This window comes from Felis catus, chromosome F2 (genome assembly GCF_018350175.1).
Source record: "Felis catus isolate Fca126 chromosome F2, F.catus_Fca126_mat1.0, whole genome shotgun sequence".
NCBI classification, from domain to species: domain Eukaryota; kingdom Metazoa; phylum Chordata; class Mammalia; order Carnivora; family Felidae; genus Felis; species Felis catus.
Genome location: NC_058385.1, coordinates 67,357,837 through 67,378,458, shown reverse-complemented (window position 1 = coordinate 67,378,458; position 20,622 = coordinate 67,357,837). Strand labels below are relative to the sequence as shown.

Genomic DNA, 20,622 nt, shown 5'->3' with positions numbered 1-20,622 from the left:
ACCCTAGGTATAGCTTTTATCCTCTGGTCCAAATTATTTTATTTCTTTCCCGTAATGTGGTTTCCTCTGATTTGCATTTTCATTCCTCCCATCCATTTTAAAGAAAAACTAAGGTCCACAGTTAGATACTTTCATATGCTTTCATTGAGGAATCTTTGGCACAGTTGATGCACTGTATTATCATTACATCTATTAAAAAGCTAGTTGTTCAAATTTTGTCATAAAAACGTGAAAACATTTTATTCTATGTACAACAATGTACACAAATTTAAATAGGTCACCAAAGAGACCAGAAGTAATTAAAGAGGTATATTTACAGTAGCACATCACAGTAAACGGAAAACCATTCACAGATTCAACATGGATACTGTTTTTGTGCTTGGTTACACACTGAAGTGAAGCATATTACTCCATTTTGGATGAACTGAATTTTAAACAAATACCTCAATGATTAGCAAATGCTATTTTAATCAGTATCATCATTAATAAACTCGTCAGCCGCAGGGCCTGTGTGTTGCTGAATCACTCCATTTCTTTCTCTTTGAACATCATCATCACAATCTGTACTGTCCTCTTCGTTCAATTCCCTGTCAGATTCAGCAGCAGCTTCCCTTATAGCTTCCTCTGGATTTTCATTCGGTGCAATAAATCCATTGTTGTTAGATACATTTGAGTTATCCTTAATGTCATCTTCGATGTACACTTTTTGATGGCACATTGGACAAGTATCTTGAATGTACAGCCATTTCCGAAGGCAAAGTGCATGGAAATAATGATTACATGGCGTGATGCGAGCAGAGGTCGTAAACTCATGATAGCAGATTGCACATACATCATCTATCTCTTGTAAGCGGCTCCCTTTTATTTCAGGAAGTGAATTAATTTTCTTAACAGCAGTCCTACGATTCATGAATGTCTTCCAGCCATTTTTTGCTTGTAAGTAGATGTTAAAATATGCATGTAGACACATCATACAAGCCCGAATTTTACTTCCTGACTCAAACATCATAGTGTAAGCCCCATTTCCAAACATCACTACTCCAAATATAAATTCAATAATATTGCCTGTTGAACGAACATAGTAGACATAATCATCAAGCTTTTCCCAAAGGACATTATAGTAGCCGTCAATCATGAATAATGTATAAACAGTGAGAGAAACAATTACTTTTAAGCAGAGTTCCACACAAAAGGCTGTTACTGCAAACAACCACGTATTTAGCGCATAGTGATGCCAAAGCACGTAACTGAGTAAAACGGGAAGAATAAACAGGCAAGCTGAGACAAAGAGCACAGGAAAATGTCTACGAAAAGATGACACATGAGAGGCACTGAGAGACATTAATACAGGGTCTGTCATCCCATGGATGAAATGCAGGACTGCAGTTAATAAAAGGCACATGTTTCTACTTAAGCGAATAAGTCTCTCTTCTGGTCTTAGCCCACTTAAACCAGTCTGAAGAGCCAAAATAAAAAATAAAACAGGTGCTACGAAGCCAAGTCGCCTGTCATCCTCTTCAGTGGATCCAATAAAAGCCAATATTCCAAGGCCCAAATAATGGGCTATTGAGGAAATTACAGCACTCATGCCCAGTACAGTTAGTGTAGAATCACATCCACTAATTATAAGATTGCAAATGAGGTCCCAGAAATCATCCCAAGAAATAAAGAAGGAATCAGTTTCATTTGCCATCCTTAAGATGTACATCAACACCGTAGCCTGAGCTGTAATTCTTGTTAGCCAGAAGACTCTCAGTATATCTGGAAAACGAATCCTCTTCCATGTGTCCTCCATTAATAACTGTAATCCATAAATTCGATACATGTGCCTCACTAAAAGATAAACATATCGTGTAGAATAATAAAACCACTTAAGTTTCACTACCAAGACAAGCACTGTGTTTAACGTGAGAATCAAGGAAGAAGTAAAAACTAAAGTCTCTCGGATGTGTAATGGCAGCTCTGTGATCAGGCCTATTACAGGAACTAAGAGATCCAAAATAATTAATTGTGAATAGATGGAATGGATCTGCAGTAGTGTAATATATCCAATGCCCAAGGTCAGCTGGAGAACGATGAGTGCCATCCATAGTGAGGGCCCTTTGCGAGGAAGCAGCTCAATTCCGAAAGCTGATGTGTTGTAGGCACCATAGAAGTCAATGTGCAAAGCAGCATAATAATTTACCAACACTGAAGTTGCAGCTAATAGAAAGGCCGAACTGTACATGTAAAACTTGAAAAGTGATCGTTGTGACAAGATCAGAACAATACTGGATACAAATATACCTAAACAAGAGAGAAAAAAAAGAAAAAAAGAAAAAAAAGAAAGAACAGGTCATTTGAACACAACATTTTTAAGAATGTTTTTCTACTAATAATTATGCCATTCTCCCCTTACTCAGGAAATATGAATATTTTCAAAGTTACGAACTTAACTAAGCCTCAAGACAATTTAGGTTTAAAGGCCAATAAAGGTTTTGTAAAGTCAGAGTTCACCAGAACAGACCAAACAATATTTTAAAAAATCTTATTCCTTTATGTTCTAATTCCCAAAGTAATTCCAGTAGTACTGTATGTCCAGACCCCAAAATTATCTTCAAGATCAGTTTGTAGTGATACATTTTAATGTTTTAAAATCTTGAAAGAACATATCCTTTATAATTTCATAATCACTAAAAATATTTAAAACAATTCCATTACTTTTAAAAAAACATTAAGAATTAAAAATAATCAAAATGCAAATATTTGCCTATTAAACCTTAGATTCCTTTTTCTTAAAAGTCACATTTAGGAAATCAAGTTTAACTTTTATAATTACACCTAAGGCCTCCTTTTCCTCAAACAGTGAACTCCTGCTGGCTTTTATTTTTCCTGCTCCTTAAATCTGCATTCTCCCATGGGTCCAAAATCAGGGTTTTTTTTTTTTTTCTACATACTTCCCTGCAGATTTCAGAAACATCCTCCAAAGTTCTCTTTTCTTTCCTGGAATTACTGTATCTTTTACTACAAATAGTCAACCCTTTTTATTCTCTAAATTACAGAAGTAACATTTAGAAAACCAAAACATGTTTTAAAAACTGGTAATAAGGGGCGCCTTGGGTGGCTCAGTTGGTTGAGCATCCAACTGTTGACTTCAGCTCAGGTCATGTTTTCATGGTTCATGAGATTGAGCCCCACATCAGGCTCTGCACTATCAGTATACAGATTTTCTCGGGATTCTCTCTCTGTCCCTCCCCTTGCTCGTGCTCGCTCTCAAACATTTTTTTTAAATGATAATAAAGCCCTCCCCCCACACTCTGTATGTAACCAATGTACAGTGTGACATGCATCCAGGATCATCTTTCTTTGTGCTCTGACAAATTTTTTTTTTAATTTTTTTAATGTTTTTATTTTTTTTATATTTGAGAGAGACAGAGCATGAGCAGGGGAGGGGCAGAGAGACAGAGACAGAATCTGAAGCAGGCTTCAGGCTCCGAGCTGTCAGCACAGAGCCCGATGTGGGGCTTGAACTCAGGAGCAGTGAGGTCATGACCTGAGCCAAAGTTACACACTCAACAGACTGAGCCACCCAGGCACCCCAACTCTGACAAATTTAAGTGAGATCACAATAAACATTATTGCCCAAGGTTTCAACTATGGAAACAATATCCAAATATTCACCACCAAATATCCACCTCTACCTTACAACTGAAACACTCAAAATTTCTAAAACCTAACTCACTTCAAATAGTTCTTGCAATTTCCAATTTCAGTTACACGTACCATTATTCTCTTAATGGCACCTCTAGCCCCACATCCTCCAACTGTGACAGTTATTTGCCAATTCTGCTAACACCTATTATGTCCCTTTACTCAGCGACACCAACCTGTTAGCTGGAGCCTAAAAGCTCTTGTCCAAATCTATCCAGTCCAACACCAAACTGCCTTTCTTCATTTCTATGCTCCAAAGCAGTGGCTCTTGAAATTACTATCAAGTGAAATCTACATTCCTTGTCCAAACATTCAAGGATCCAACGTGCTTTAGAGTAGTGCTCCTCCCAACACACACAGACCACCACTCCAGACTTCTCAAACATACCCCTTTCTCTGCCACAACTGCAGCTATGTTTACATTCTTTTTGCTTGGTATGATGGGCTTCCCAAATCCCTGTCTGAATCCTACCCATCCAATCGACCCATTTTCTCTGGTAGTGACTGATCTTTCAACTTACCCACAGAACTTGGGGAAATGCCCAATACTCCTATACTACCTGATGTTGTAGTTTGTAGGTATCTGAGTAGGTCATCTACCCTGTTATACAATGTATTCTTGAGAGCAAGCAAGGTTCCTACCTTGCACATCTATGGATCCTAAAATATTCTGCAGAAAATAAATACAATTATTTCATTGTTCATTGAAGTCACATTGGGGAAATATTTCTGCTGCGTTCTAGATTATATTTGTAAAGGTAACCGCAAAATACAGCCCACCTGGAAACTGAAACCTATGGAAAGGTAAGACAAAACTGAGAAACCAGAGCTTGGAGTACAGAAAAAGTGTCAAACGCCAAAAACATCATCTACCCACCTTATTTCAACACGTGATCAAGAAAGACGCTGCATATTACAGCGGAGGCATTTTACAGTCTACTGCATGTAAAAAAGCAAGGGCTAGTTCTCAATGATGGCTTTGCCTATGAACTTAAAATTTATCCTGTGCTCACGTGTCAGATTATTCGTGAAAAGGAGAGAAGGGCACAATCACCTGAAAGACACACACATGTCTGCACAAGAACCACCTAATTCCTGGAGCAAGTGGTCACTGATAATCTCCCAAAGAGCTGACAGGTGGGAACAGGCCCTTTCACTAGAAAATGGGTTTTTGGGTTGGATTAGAAACATTTTTCATGTACGGTACAGGAAACAGAATTTACTCACCCACTATGTGTAATCTTACTTTTTCTATGTGGAAAAAAAAAAAAAGGTATTTTTCCTGAGACAAAACTTAACCTAATCTCCTAAAATAAGTCAAAATAAAACCCAAATAACTTCAGTCCTATTTTATGCCACTTAAAATGGAGAAAGCCAAACAGGGACTATAAATTATTTTTGTCAACTGGCTATCCACAAAATGGTAAATTAATCTTTACCTGTGAATAACCATGAACTCTGTTGTAATTTATAAACCAGTCCTTTTTATTCTAACAGCTCTTTTCCTTAAAGCTTATTTTTATACACAAATGAAGGAATGACTGGATTTTTACAAATATTTCTGTAGAAAAAGTGCTATTTTGCTTCATGCAAATGTATCAAAGGAAAAAAGGGGGAGATGATGGCCAACGTAGTGAGACTATACTCCAAGTCTGGATGCGCCCCAGCAAGTAACAGTAAGAAACTGTTCCTTCTCGTGATTAAAATTATACTCCAGGCTACAATAATGACAAAACATTTCAAGAATAGTTTAAAATTATTTTAATTCCTACCCAAAGTCTGCATGTAAGGTTCTTACAGTTTTCTTTTATGCTCATGTTCCTATGTATGGAATGTAGGAAAAATCAGCTCTCATCTCACAGAAAAAGCCCACGTGCCAAGTAACAAGTCTCTCAAGTAACGTTCCCTCTTATGGCCTTTTAACATTGAAATAATACCAAAGTTTGTTGCATTTTTACAACTTCAGACATAAAACTCTTGGTATTTATCCTGAAGGCCTAAGAAAATTAAGCGCAGGGGTAGATTTCTCATTAGGATTTAAGAGTAACCTGAAGAAGCAATCAAGACTATATATAAATGCTACTTTATGAAGAAAAATCACCTTGGACGCTGGAGATCAGGGATCTCAGTACCCAGTGATTAGAGTTCCACTGAAGTTCTCACAGTAGGAAAAGAGCCAAGGATCAAAATCAATTCAGGAGCTTGGAAGATACATACAAACTCTATTCATGAAAGAGTTCAGGGCCTTTTCAACTTGATTACCAAAATAAGCAAACAAAACAAACACTGCCATGCATGGCGCACAACAAAGTGTTTAACCCCTTTAGGTGTAAAGTCCATTCATACCTTTAACCCTGTCTAGAAACTGAGGACTAAAAACTGGAAGGAAATAAGACATAACATTTATAACTCTCCAGATATCTTTAAATATCTTTTAAACACAATCTGAAGAAAACTATGGAAAAACATTTAAATGCCTAACAAAGTAAAGAATGAACAACACAGAAATGTCATGATTACCGTAATCCAAAGAGAGTCCCAAGCAATAAAATGTAGACCAAGTAAATAAAATATCTTGAAATGTTAATCTGTAGGTATACTTGATAAATAAACGAGAGCATAAAGTATTTCTACAGAATTCTCATTTGGGGTTTAAAAGGGTATTCTAAGTCTTTTAATAAGAAAACTAAATTTTTGCTTCTAAACTAAGATTTTTAACGTTTTTATTAAAAAGAAATGTGAATATAATTTTTTTAAAGTCAAAAGGTATGGGTATAAAATGAAGAGTAAACAAAGTTTTGCATAAGCAAACACACATTCACGAACTCATTCTTTTTGCTTCTTATCCAAAGAGGATGTCACTGTAATAGTGGAGTTTTTATTATCTTTTTTAAAAATTGCATTTCTGATTACTTATCAAAGAGGGCATCTTCCGATTTATTGACCATGTTTCTTTCTCTGTGAATTGCCAATTTATCTTTTGACCATTTATCTATGGAGCGGTTTTTCCTTCTTGAATTGTAGACATTTAAAAATATTCTGGCTACAAATTCTTTATCAGTTATCTGTAATGCAAATATCTTCTGCAGGTATGTGGCTGATCTTTTCACATTTCTGCTGCTGCCTTTTGATTGACAGAGGTTTTTAATTTTAATATTGTTGGATTTACCAATCTTTATTTATACATTTACTTTCATACATTTTTAAAGAATTTCTCCCTTACTCGAAGGTTAAAAAAAACTCTATATTCTCCTATATTTTCTTCTACAAATTTTTAAAGTTTTGCTTTTCACATTTAGGTATTAATCCACCTAAAACTATTTATATACTGATGTGAGGTATGGACCCAGTGTAATTTTTTCCATGTAACTAAATGACCACTACCTGAATAGTCTGTATTTACCTCAATGTACGTACTTCAATTCTACCTCTGAAACACATCAAGTTTCTCTATATACATGGATGCTCTGTTTCTGGGGTTTCTATTCTGTGCTATTGGTCTATTTATCTATCTCAGTGATTCTCAGCTAGGATCAGATTTTGCCCCAACCCCACTTCCCCACACCCACACCCAGCATTTGGTAATATCTAAATGTCTAGAGACATTTTTAGCAGTCACAAAAGGAGGAAGAGGGATGCTAATGGGTATGTAATGGGAACAGAACAAGGATGCTGCTGAAAATCCTATAATTCACAGAAGAGCAACCCTCCCCAATGCCCCCCCGCCAAGAATAATCCAGTCCAAAACATCAATAGGGTTGCTGTTGAAAATCCCCAGTCTATCAACATTACTATTGCTTCACTGTTTTTTCACTTCAAAGGTTTTCTGAGTTCTTTCTATACCACCAAAAATACCTACCTCATTCTTTTCAAAAACTTCATTTTATGTCTAAACCTAATATAAAGAACAGATTCCTTTTAGATATTTAGATTACCTAAGTTAGAGATCTAATAGATATTTAGATCAACAATTTGTTATTACCAACAATGCTGCCATGAAAATCCTTTCCCATAGTCTTGCACAAGTGCAATTATATCATTAGGTCAAATTCTTAGAATTGGAATTGTTGAGTCAAAAGATGTATGATAGATTTCAAGAGATAGAACCAAATGGCTTTACAGAGAAGTGACAGCATACCAAAACTGTATAACTTTATTTGAACTTTGTATATAGTATAACTTTTATTTGAATGCTGAACTCTTCACCAGTCTGGTAACTGAAATCTTGTTGCCTGCGTTTCTTTAACTGTAAATGCGGCTGAGTTTTTGTTTTTTTGTTTTTGCTTACTGACCATCTGCATTTCATTTATTGGAAACTACTTTATCTTGGGCCCATTCTTCTCTGGGAGTTTAAGTTTTTCTTTAAGTAAGTCTTTTCTTAAAAGTAAAACTTTTATTCAATCTTATACAGTGTGAATACTTTCCCCTCAGTTTGTCATTTTTAAGAATTTTTTAAAAAAGTTTTGTCACAAAAAAAATCTTCCATTTTTATGCACTCAAATTTATCAATTTTTTCCTTGTAACTTCTGGGTTTCCTTGTGTTTAGAAAGGCCTTTCTACTTCAATGAATTATCATTACATGAGTAATACTATCAAACTCGTCTGCTTGCGTTTTCTGCCTTGGATTTAGATTTGCTAATTCAGCATTATGCCGCACTGGGTTGCATTTCATTTAGCATTTAACACCTCCTAAGAATAGCTTAATATTCTTAAATACTCCATATGCTGTGATTCGTATTTTTTGGATCTCCAAAATGAGATGCTTTATATTCTAATCTGCTGAAATTCTTGTATTAGTTGGATACCAAATGCAAGTGCAGTGGTGGTACATTTTTGTAGGAGAGGAGTAAATTTTTCAGAGACCAGATATAAAATTGGTAATGCTTTCCAGAGAATAGATTTCCATGTTTACAATTCCATTTTAAAGAAAAAGATGAGATTTGACAAGTTTTGAGATTTACAGACAGTAGTATTGAGAGGTCAACGATTATTAAAAAAAAAAACAAAACTAGATAGAACAATTAATTTCAACTCTCCTCTGGTAGCTTTTACACACAAATCTGTCACTTTCAATAACAACATAAGCTGCCTCATTGAATGGGCCTCAAAAATTGAAGACATTTGTTTTCATTCAGGGTAAATCTTTAGCAACAAAACCAGTTTTTAAGAATTTTATCATTCTGGGGTGCCTGAGTGGTTCAGTCGGTTAAGCGTCCAACTTTTGATTTCAGCTCAGGTCATGATCTCACAGTTTGTGAGATGGAGCCCCATGTTGGGCTCTGCGCTGACAGTACTGAGCCTGCTTGAGGATTCTCTCTCTCTAAAAAATAAACAAACATTTTTTTAAAAAAGAATTTTATCATTCTCACAAGTATGAAAAATTAGCAAATTACACTGTATAACGTAAGTAGCAGTCCAGGTGATAGATGTGGAAAATAGGTTGTATTTCTTACAAAGTGTGAACAAAAAATTGTGGGTACAAAGCACCAAGATTTCACTGAGGCCTTCAAAAGACCAAAATATCTAACAGTAAGGTCTTAACCGAAGCATTATTTTTTTTTTTAAGCTATCAAGCTTATTAATAGCTAACACTTAGACAGCCTTTCCTAGTCCAGGTACTGTTCTAAGAGCTTACATCCTAACTCACTTACCATCCTTAACATCCTGAGACAGACCATCACTGCCCATCTTTTTAAAAAATGTTAAGAAAAGGGAGGCACAGCGCAGTTAAATCACTTGCCTGAGGTCACATTCTTTAACTTGCCAAATACAGCTTCCATGATTTACCATAAAAATACGCATGGGTTACAAAGAAAATACCAAAATTACCGTTCAGGGTTCTTAAACTACACATGATTTAATTAAGGAAAATACTCCCTTTTCCTTAAAGCTCCTTAGCCTAAAGCTCAACTCTCAAGAGCACTGCATTTAAGCACCTGGTCTCAAAGGGCTTCTCAAAAGGATACGAAGTTGCAGGTCAAAAGAACATTCAAGGCAGTGGCTACACCATTTGCCAAAGAATACATGAATCCCCTCAAACACAGCTGTTTTGTTTTTTGGTTCTTGTGGCCCTTTTTTTTTTTTTTTTTGCTCCACCATGACCTCCTCTTAGAAGTGACAAAAGTCATCCCTGTAGTTATATTCGGTGAGTTTCCAAAGCAGCACTTGGGTTATCCCAAAATTGATAAAGCTCCTTGGAAGTCTGTTAGCTTCTGTTCTCTCTCTAGCAAGCTCTCTCTCATCCCATGGGGTTGAGGAACAAAAATGGTAATTCTTCTCACTTCTCAGTCTCTTGATGCCAAAAAACGGCACAGATCTTGCCCGCATGCATATCCCTAACTAATGCGGGTGGGTAGGGCAGGGAAAGAGGGCTGGTAGTTGATCAGGCTCAGCTGGAACCCCTAAGTAACTATACTGAGTTAAGTAAGAGCCTATTAATCTATGATCTTGATGAATGGCTTCTAACTGGCAGAAATAAAATGCCATCCCAACAGGCCCCCCCCCTTACGAATTTCACTTTACTTAACTGAAATCACTTTTATCTACGAGTACCAAAATGAAGCAAAATATGTTGAGCATAAACCATTAAAACCACTTAATGCTCGTTTTGAAGCTGAGGTATAACTGACATATAACACATTAGCTTCAGGTGTGGAACATGATGATTCCATATTATATGCACGTGAAATCACACAGCTCCCTTCTTGCCACATATAATGAGGGCATTACACTTTTGTAATGGTAAGTAGCAATGACTGGGATCAAGTAGCTGGTGGGTTACTGAGAAGTCTTGTGCTAAAGAGCATCACTGTCCCATCTGTTAGTTTTAGATCTAACATATGATCGCTACTATACCATTCTGTATCTGGATAGCAACTGTATAGAGGAGAAAAGTGAACCACCCTGGATGTCAGAAGATTTTTCAGCCCGAGCTCTGGCAACCACTTAGTATCAAAATCAAAAACACTTAGTCTCTATGGACCTCAGTTACCTCATTTAAAAAATGCGATTAGCACCATCCACCTCTGAGGGATGTGTAAAGTTTAGGTTAGATAAAAACAGTGAAAATGCTTTACAAAAATAAAGTACCAAACAAATGTAAAATGTTATTACCAATAATAAAACTCAACACCACTTTTCCCCCCCCTTTTGCAGGAATAAACAAGCAACAGATGGTTCCTAATTCAGAAAGTCTCGGTAATAAGGACCTCATCATCAACCCTTCATCAGCAACACTTCAAAATCACAAGCCTACTGAAAACTGATCACAAGAATTACCTCATCAACAAAATTTGCCAAGTTTCAGCTGCTTTAAAAAAAAATGTTATGCATAAATGCTTCTCACACTGGTAATGCAAGTAAAGACGGGGGATGAAACAGGATATTGTTAACACTCCATTCATTTACAACAAAGGCAGTGATTTTCAGGAGTCTCGGAAAAGTCTCCTCACTTTCTAGCCATTTTTATAACGATTTTCAATACCTTCTCTATTCATGGAAAATGCTAAGACTCGTTACAAGTATCGCTGTCTTCATGAGCATTTTTGGTAATCGTTTCAAGGTTTGACATTCGAAACCCTGTCTCCTTCGTTTGGGTGTCATTTCCCGCAGACACTTCATGATCATGTGGGCCCGGGGATACAGAAGTGACAACATACGAGTGCTCTGTATTCTGGAGAGGGGGAAACTGAGGCCCGGGCCTTGGCACTACAAGCCCAAGGTCACACACGGCGAGATGGGGCAGAGTTGCTGTTTTTCCAAGGCTGTCGCAGGAGACGCGGCGAGCCAGTACTCATTCCCCAAGAGAAACAGCAGGCAAAGAGCCGCATGCTCACACATCCATGCTTTCTCCCCACCCTCGGTGCAAAAATGAACGGAGGGCTGACTCTTGACGAGGACTGCTCCGCTGTCAACTCTGAGACAAGTGTCATCTCCTCCCCTCTCCCAGCCTGCAAAGATGCCTCTGTTGGGAAAGAAACTGGTTCTCAAACACACATACACACACTACCCACTGACTGCGCGCGGGTGCCCGCTCCCTGCAGCACGTCTCGGCCCGCACAGCCGTCCTGGGACGCAAGCTACCCGGTTCCGCTTACCAAGAAGCCGGAGGAAGATCTGGAGCCCGATGCAGAACCGGCTTTGGCTGGAATCGTAGTAGGAGTTGAAGATGGCGTCGATGATGTAGAGGCAGGGCACCCGGAGCGCCACCTCGAGCGCCGCCCAGACCTGCTGATGGGCCATCCGCACCTGCTGCTGCGGGGGCCCCACCGCCGCCATGAGCCGCTGCCACACCGGGGCTGGGCGAGCCGGGCAGGGCCGCGCGGGGCAGGGCCCGGGACCACGGCCAGGGGCGGGGGCTAAGGCGGGCGACTCCGCCCCCGCCCTCCCTCCTCTCCGGTCTGTCTCACCGCCTGCCCCGCCGCCCGCTCGCGTCTCTCGAGCTGGAGCAGGCGGCGGAGGCTCCCGGGAGGCCTCTGGGTGTCTGTGTTTCCGGCCGGCTAAGGTCTGGCTCCTCCTCCCTCCAACGCCTCCCCCGCCCGCGGCGCCACCATCTTGACCTCGCCCGCCTGCCTCTGCCGTTGCTGCTGTTTGGAGGCCAGGAGGCTGCGTCCGCGGTCACGCGAGACCGCAGGGCCCGCGCCGCCGACTGCGTCATAATCCGGCGTTAGGGGCGCTCCCCAGACCGTCATCACGCGCGGCGTAGCGAACGTCTCGCCGCGTTGCCATGGTTTCCGCCCACCTTCGCGGCTTTGGCGCCACCGGGTGGCGCAGGCGCTCTCCGGCAGCCGCGCCCTCCTGCCTGAGTGGCTTCCTCACGGGAGGCGGTGGCAGCGTCGGTTCTGCGAGGGACTCCCTGCTTCCGTGGGCGGAATTATTAGCCGCTTCGTTCTAACCCATTAAACGTCCCATAAACGTGGTTCGGAGCTGTTTGGGAGGAGGAGAGCAGAGGGCGCCGCCCGCCGGACCTACCCCACCCCGCCCGGAGGCCGGTCTGAGGATGGCATTTTCCAGGGAAAATCTCTGCGAGGCCGCCCGGGGTCCTGCTGGAGAGTCGCTGAGCGCGCTCTGTGCTGCGGCCGTGCGACGTGGCAATGAGCTGGGGGTGGTAGGCGCTGCCAAGGAAAGCATCCCTCTCCTCTCTTGCGCATCACCTTCCGTGTCTTCTACCCGACGGGACAGAACTGAGGACACCCATCGGCCGCACTTTGCCAATGTCAAGGGCCACTTGTGATTTAAGGGCGAGAACCCAGGGCTCTGTGTTTCTGGCCTTTGAGGTCCGCACGCTCAGGCAGTCCCTTCTTTCCTCCTCAGGGAAGAAGCCGCACTTGTTTTTGTAGGGGATCAGAATGTGCCACCCCAAAACATGCCGCTTTGACACAAAGATAATTTTCAGCTGAAGATAGCAGAGAAACAGCAGAAGCTTAATTTTTTTTTAAAGATCCCTGCCCGCCCTCCTCACTGCCCCCGTTCGCCTAAAAGGCAGGACATAAATTTCTATTTGTAAAGGTGCCTCCCTCTCCCTTACCAAGAAGAGGGCAACTCAGACTTTCAGTGACCCGCAAACCTTAACTAAATGAACCCTTATCTTCCATTCGTTTCCCCCATTACGTTTTTACCTTAGCAGTCTGCTGTCCCTGAAAGCCTAATCCCCTTTTCTTTTGTCACTTCTCTACAAAATTATTCTTTGTAAATACATTAAACCCCAAATTGTAGGCACGCTTTGAGTCATTCACCACTTAGTTTCTCGCATGGGTATGTGCACTCACGGGTTAATAAACTGCTTCTCTCTTGTTGATCTCTCTTTTGTCAGTTTAATTTCCAGGTCCCAAGTCACAACGTGGGACCACGAAGGAAGGTCTTTTTCCCTCCCTACACTTTCTTGCCTATCCATGTAATTAATGGAATGTGGTCATTCTTATTTTTCTGTTCCTTCACCAGCAAATGAGAGTGTAAATTGGGCCAGAGTCTGCTTTACTAACTCAGCCATCTTTTTTTTTTTAATTTTTTTTCTTTTTTTCAACGTTTTTATTTATTTTTGGGACACAGAGAGACAGAGCATGAACGGGGGAGGGGCAGAGAGAGAGAGGGAGACACAGAATTGGAAACAGGTTCCAGGCTCCGAGCCATCAGCCCAGAGCCTGACGCGGGGCTCGAACTCACGGACCGCGAGATCGTGACCTGACTGAAGTCGGACGCTTAACCGACTGCGCCACCCAGGCGCCCCAACTCAGCCATCTTAAATTAAGGGGGATCAAAAACAAAAACAAAATTTAAAAAACCTGGCTCATTTAGGATCCTAGCCCAAACTGTGCTCTGCTATCCGTCTGTATCAGAGCTCTGCATGGGTGACTATCCTCTATTAAAAACCCTCCAGAGGAAAGGAGTATAAAACTCCAACACCCCTTTCTCTGGGTGGAGTTAGGTGTGGTGGGAAGATTGATTCATACCCAAACTCCTTACTCCAGTCTCATGTTTTTAACCTGTTGTTATCCCCCACAAATAATGACTGCCATCTATCTAGTGCTGTGTACTGGGCACCACGGGGAGGGTTTTACATTTTACTTAAATCTTTGCATCAGCCTTTTTGGGGTAGGTAGGATTATCTCTGCTTTAGAGAGGAGGAAACTGGGGCTTAGATAAGTTATCCAAATCACAAAGTATGTATGTAAGTAGTAAGCTAGAATAGCCATAGCTAGTAGGAGTCAAACCAAGGATTAGAACCCAGGAAGCTTAGAACTTCAGGCATCTTTGATTCCTTCCTCTTCACACCCACAGCCAATCTGCAACCACATTGTATCCACCTGTCTCCTTTGTATTCCCCTTTCTGTTGTCACTGCCACAATCCGAACCCAAGATCCTACTGGAGCTTGCCTGATTCACTGCAATATCCTCATTATGTTATTATGATCACCACTTTTCCTATAAATCAGTCTGTTTACCTCTGCCAGGTTAATTTTCCTAAATTGCACACCTGGGGAATAAACTTGTGGCGCTGACAAAATTCCCAAAGGAAAGCAAACTTGGTAAGATGAGAGGATTATTAAGGTTTATGTAGAAAACCTCAGAGACGTAAATTAGCTTCTCAACTCACCTGTTATTCTGCCCTGATTGCAATTTAAAGCAAAAAGAGAGAAGCTGTTGTGGAGGAAAGGGTCCACAAGGACTAATCTAAAACAGGAGTGTGGTAGAGAAAGCAGGCAAGTACCAATTACATTATGATCATGCAAAATGGAGAATTAAATAATGTATGGGCTCTCCAATTTTTATTTAAAAAGTTAAATGGAATAAATAGTAAATAAAAATCTTATTAAAATGCTTCAGCCCTTATTAATGCTTTAATGGTTTCTAATCTTAATTTAATGCACAAATTTTATTAGTTTAAGAATTTCTAATTCAAAGTAAATCCCACTCTCGGGAGCGATGGCACAGTCGTTCTCATCTTACGTGACTTCAAGCACATCCCTTTAAGCTCTAGATCTCACTTTCCCCATCTATAAAACGAAGGTTTAAAAAGATTCTGGCAAAGTACTTTAAAATACTACCTTAAAATTAAATGTATATTACTGAGGTAGTTTTTAGAAAACTTAGGAATTGGGGGGGGGGGGGAGGTGGCACCTGGGTGGCTCAATCGGTTGGGTGTCAGACTCTTGATTTCAACTCAGGTCATGATCTCATGGTTGGTGGGATGGAGCCCTGCATCAGGTTCTGCACTGACAGCACAGAGCCTGCTTGGGATTCTCTCTCTCTCTCTCTCTCTCTCTCTCTCTCTCTCTCTCCCTCCCTCCCTCCTGTGCTCAGTTATCCTTGCTCTCTCTCTCTCTCAAAATAAACTTTTTTTGTTTTAAAGAAAGCTTAGGAATTTTAAAAATAAAAGATAAGCTTTCAAAAGAAAAATCCCTACGTCAGTGATGCACTTTTCTGTTTTACATTTGCCATCTCTCAAGTCTATATTCTAAGCTCAGTTTCATCATGCCTGAGCTCCAGGTGCCTGCTTACATTTTAGGGGTCCAGTCAAGTTAGGAGAAATAATCACCTTCAGGTAAAGATGAAGGGATACCCTCCTGTGCTACCCAAAAATATCCTGTACTACCAAAAAGCTAATGACTACCAAACCACTTAATAGATGCTATGATGGAAACAGAGGAACAAGGACAAAAATCTCAGAGGAATAGTTCTTTTGTTTTTTGTTTTTACAGAAGGAACTTACTGGTTATGTTTGCTTAGCTTTGCAAGAGGTTTTCTCAGCTTTGTATCAGGAAATGTCTGTGTTAGTCGTCATCCAAACAGCAGCTAAATTCCTAATAAGCATAATCCCTCCATAGCACCCACTGTGAAAAAAAAAAAATTAAATAAGCTTTCAAAGAAATAGCTGCAATTCACTGAATTTAATCTTTGCTTGGTTTCTACATTGACTTGAATGTTGCACAATTCAGGTATATGTTTATATTGAATCCACTCAGAGCAGTGTGGAGGGTGTGTGTGCATTCACACAGACACACTCTATGTACGTAAGTTGCCTGTTTAAAATATTACCAGCTTAAAAATAACTTCATTTGGCTTTAATGGTTGAATGCCCTTTAGTTCTAAAAAGCCTTTGGAAACAGAACGTGTAAAAACTTGTTTGACTTTTCTGTTGACCTTTGCACTTGCCAGGTCTCTGTTCTAAGCAACAGGAACTGATTCTGGGCTATCTTAAGCAAAAAGGGAAATTATTAGAGGGTTATTTTCATTATTCTTCACGATTTCAAGTTCCAAGAGTGAGATGCAATTAGCCGAGCTTATGGGACCCTGTGTCTTACCCCAGCTGTACCAGCCAGTGCCAACAGCTTCCTTAGCGGGAGAAAGCAGAAAGAAGCCAGCACTTAGAACTACCCACCCCACCTCTACCCACCAATGTATTATGTATTTACTTCAAACGGATGATGGGGATGCTGGGGGGAAGGGTAAGAACTGATAGCCCAAAAAGGGATAGATACGCCCCATAACTTTTTCTCAGACCTTTGGAATTACTTAAAAAAAAAAAAAGGCTTCTGATCCCAAATTACAGTTTTTCTCATGTCATTAAAGTAAATTTCAGATATGCCCATCAACATGCAGCTACTATTTGAGTTTTCCGGTTTTGTGAATGCCAAGTGAATAGGAAAAGTCTGTTGTTTAGTTAACAAAGGAAACAACAGAGAATATGGTGGCATTTGCAATCAATGTTGAGTATATACTGGCTCCTTCCGTTCGTTCATTCCTGTGACAGACATTTGCCGAGCACTTTCTATGCATTTGGCAGGAAGTTTGCCCGCTTCTGCCTCTCACTCTAGACAGAGAACTTAAACTCTCTAATCATCAGTATCCTCACCTGGGAAAAAGAAAAAAGTGGTTAATATTGCCAAATAAGATACGAAATACATAGCATGCGTTATCCAGTTGAATCTTAACAAACCTACTGAAAGACACAGACAAGAACAGTGGCAGAGCCAGGTTTCTCACTCATAGTTTTCTGATTGCAGAGACTTACGATCTGCTCCTCTGCAAGCAATTTTTCATGCCAGTGATACAAATTAATATATTTTAAGTACTCAGTATGAGATACAGTATGTAATAATAATTAGTATGCTGAACAAGATCTACTCACTGGAACCCTTATGATACCACACACAACGCTCTGCAATGGTTCCGTGTATGGCTCAGGTGTTTGGATTGCTATATATGCTAATGACTCATATATTAGAATATAAATAAAATATAAATAGATAATACGTTCAAATACGTTAAGTATGTTAAGTGATGGTCCAGAATAATGAGGGCCGAGATACTGCTGAAAGGCAGAGTACAAGGAATACTAAGTTAAAAACATTTGCCAAGGCAGGAAGCCCAAAGAAGACAGATATAGTACCCCACTGACAGACGGGAAGGATAGGACCCTTTATCCTAGACAGGTTTCTACAGTTCGGGTTTCTAATAATCAATAATCACTTCTCATTTCACAGAGCTCCACCTCACTGAGTAGAATAAAAGCTTAAAACTGGAAGATTCAATATTATAAAGATGTCAATTTTACCCTGTAGTTCAATGTAATCCCAATGAAAAATCTCAACAGGTTCTTTCTCCCAAAAATTGACAAGCTGATTTAAAATTCCTAAGAAGATGCAAAAGGTCAAGAATAACTACGGCAAAATCTTGGGGCGCCTGGGTGGCTCAGTCGGTTAAGCGTCCGACTTCGGCTCAGGTCATGATCTCACACAGTTCATGGGTTCGAGCCCCGCATTGGGCTCTGTGTTGACAGCTCAGAGCCTGGAGCCTGCTTCGGATTCTGTGTCTCCCTCTCTCTCTGCCCCTCCTCTGTTTGAGCTGTCTCTCTCTCTCTCTCCCTTTCAAAAATAAACATTAAAAAAATTTAAAAAAAAGAATAACTATGGCAATCTTAAAGAACAAAGTTGAAGGACTTCTAGATCAGATATCAGGACCTATTGTAAAGCTATAGCAACTTAAACAAGATAGTATTGGTGCTTGGATAGAGTAACTGAACATGGAACAAAAAAGTCTGGTAACAATCCCCACATGTACTGTCACCTGATTTATGATAAAACTGATACTACAGTGCAGTGGGAAAGGATAAAAACCCGGCAATATAATGTGTCTAACAAAGGCTGCATATCACTTCACGGGGAATCACGCTGGAAGCATCCTCCCTACAGTTAAGAACAATTTAACTTGTATTAGTGGGGGTGGGGTGGGGGGGTGGAGGGAGGGAGTGGGAATTGGACACTTTAGAATGCCAGAGCTTCCCTTTTTAATCAAAATTTCTCAGTTTTAAAAATGAATGATCTTCAGATTGCTGTAAGCTTTTAGTTTCTAAAGTTCTAAAAAGAAAAGTTGATTTTGACAATTTGCGCCAGTCTTCTCATTAATTTTATGGAGAAGCCAGTTTTCAGAGGTCCTTACTGTGTCATTTTGGAAGCCACTCATTTTACTCTTGATACTGGGTAGGGAAGTATCAAGAGATGCCCTAGTGGGTGGAGTAAGCGTGAAATATACTCTTTCCTGCCCTCACTGTGTGACAATAACCCTCCTTCCTCCTGATGATCAGATTCACTTATCCCCAACCGGAGTGGTGACTCTTCCTTGCTTGCCTGCTGGTCTCTTAGCACAAGGAGCCTGACATGCCTGGGAAATCTCAGTAGGTTAAAGTGTAAAGGGTCTGTTATTGTGTCTCCTGATGAAAGAGCTTCCCATTTAGGGAACAGCCCTCTAGTCTCGCAAAGTTGTGGAGACAGGAGGCATGAACTCCCAGGGGGAGACGGGGGGCAGTGGGGACAGTAAGTGGGTGTATTAACTTCCTATTGCTGCTATAACAAATTACCACAAACTTAGTGATTTACAGCAACATAAATTTCTTCTCTCATAGTTATGGAGGTCAGAAGTCTAGAATCAAGGTATCAACCACTCTGTTCCTCCTGAAGCATTCTGGGGGAGAATCCATTTCCCTGCCTTTTTCAGTTTCCAGAGGCCTCCAGCATTCCTTGGCTCGTGGCCTCTTCCTTATGTTACTCTGTCCTGCTTTTGTCACCACACGTCCTACGTCCTACTTGTATTGTATAAGGCCCTCTTATAAGAGCCCCTGAGATTATATCAGGCCAACATGGATAAACCAGGATACTTTCCTCATCTTGAGATTAACTTAATCACACCTGTAAAGTCCCTTTTATCATGTTAAGATAATATATTTACTGGTTCTGGGTATTAGGACATGGACATATTTGGGGGACACTGTTTAGCCCGCCACAGTGGAAATTCTCCTATTTCTACCCTTTAATTCCTAGCTGTGGATTTTCTATCTAAATGGGACATGGCACCCATTATGAAATAGGTATGGATTTCGAGTGTATACTGCATCCTGGTGAATGGGATCCCATTCATAGGGCATTATCTTCAAGCTTTGATTTGGTTTCAAAAGGTTTTTCCACCACTCCACCAGGCCAGCATTTTCTTGGTTGTATAGTATGTGATAGGATCAGTGAATCACCTGGTCATGTGCCCACTCAAACACTTCCTTTGCTGTTCAGAGGCAATATTATGCAGGAGACATATTGATGGATTGAACACTGTAAACCTTTGGATAGCAGCACTGGCCAACATCTTGTGGGCAGGAAAGGTAAACTCATGGATGCACATAGGAAGATTCTAGTCAAGGTGAATCACTGCCCTTCCATGACAGAAGTCCAATGTAACCCATTTACTACCAATTAGCTGCTTGGTTTTCTTGAGGGATGGTGTTGAACCAAGGGCTCAGCGCTGAATACTAGGCTCTTTGGTGAGTAGAAGCCATGCTGTTGGCAACTTGCTGACCTGCATCCCTGCAACATGTTATTCATAAGCTCTTTATGCCACTGGGGTAGCTCATGACGACCGCTGCTAAAATTAACCAGCCAAGTCTTTTACTTGTTGAGTTCCTCTTTGAAGTGCATGTCTCCGATAGGCACTTATGCAACACAAAGCTCTTTACTCATGTATCCAATCCCATAGATTCCCCACCACCTCTTCTCCAGGCTTCATTGTCCCTGAACTAATCTTTCCCACTCCAGGCCCCTGATCAATTTGCTAACCTATGTGCCACTTGCCATGAAGGTATACTCTTACTTCAGGCAACTTCTCTTTCCATACGAGGTGGATGACCAGGAATATTGCCCCCAGTTCTGCCTTGTGGGAAGATACCCTTCCCTGCTGTCTTTTAAGACCACTCCTGAGTAGGGCTGTAGGGTAGCAGCAGTTTATTTTGGTTTTGAACCTGTATTCCAAGAAAGCCCATCAATGAACTTAGCTCTGCATTTGCATCCTTTATCAGCAAGACAGAAGGGCTTCTCAAGTGGCCATGATTGTGGGCCGAGGGAAGGGCATTGATGCAAAAATTATAAATATGACACAGGAGTCTGGGCCACC

General features: G+C 40.6%; 2 protein-coding genes across 10 annotated transcripts in view; one reads left to right on the top strand and one right to left on the bottom strand.

The window, feature by feature from the left end:
• Positions 1 to 13,486, top strand: part of TATDN1 (TatD DNase domain containing 1) — a 59,820-nt gene extending 46,334 nt beyond the window's left edge. For both annotated transcript variants that reach the window (XM_023248592.2, XR_006592636.1), the window contains one exon: positions 10,846 to 13,486. In XM_023248592.2, the coding sequence (XP_023104360.2) occupies positions 10,846 to 10,873 (28 nt within the window). In that variant the 3' untranslated portion in view covers positions 10,874 to 13,486. The remainder of the gene's footprint in view (positions 1 to 10,845) is intronic.
• The window catches only part of RNF139 (ring finger protein 139), a 28,060-nt gene continuing 7,564 nt past the window's right edge, over positions 127 to 20,622 (bottom strand). For 2 of the 8 annotated variants that reach the window (XM_045050006.1, XM_045050007.1), the window contains exon 3: positions 127 to 2,286. In XM_045050006.1, the coding sequence (XP_044905941.1) occupies positions 467 to 2,286 (1,820 nt within the window). In that variant the 3' untranslated portion in view covers positions 127 to 466. Of the gene's footprint in view, positions 2,287 to 11,786; positions 11,968 to 15,898; positions 16,020 to 16,061; positions 17,042 to 20,622 lie in introns of those variants that run through there. The other 6 variants (XM_019823109.3, XM_045050010.1, XM_023248587.2 and 3 more) reach the window with 5 other exon arrangements.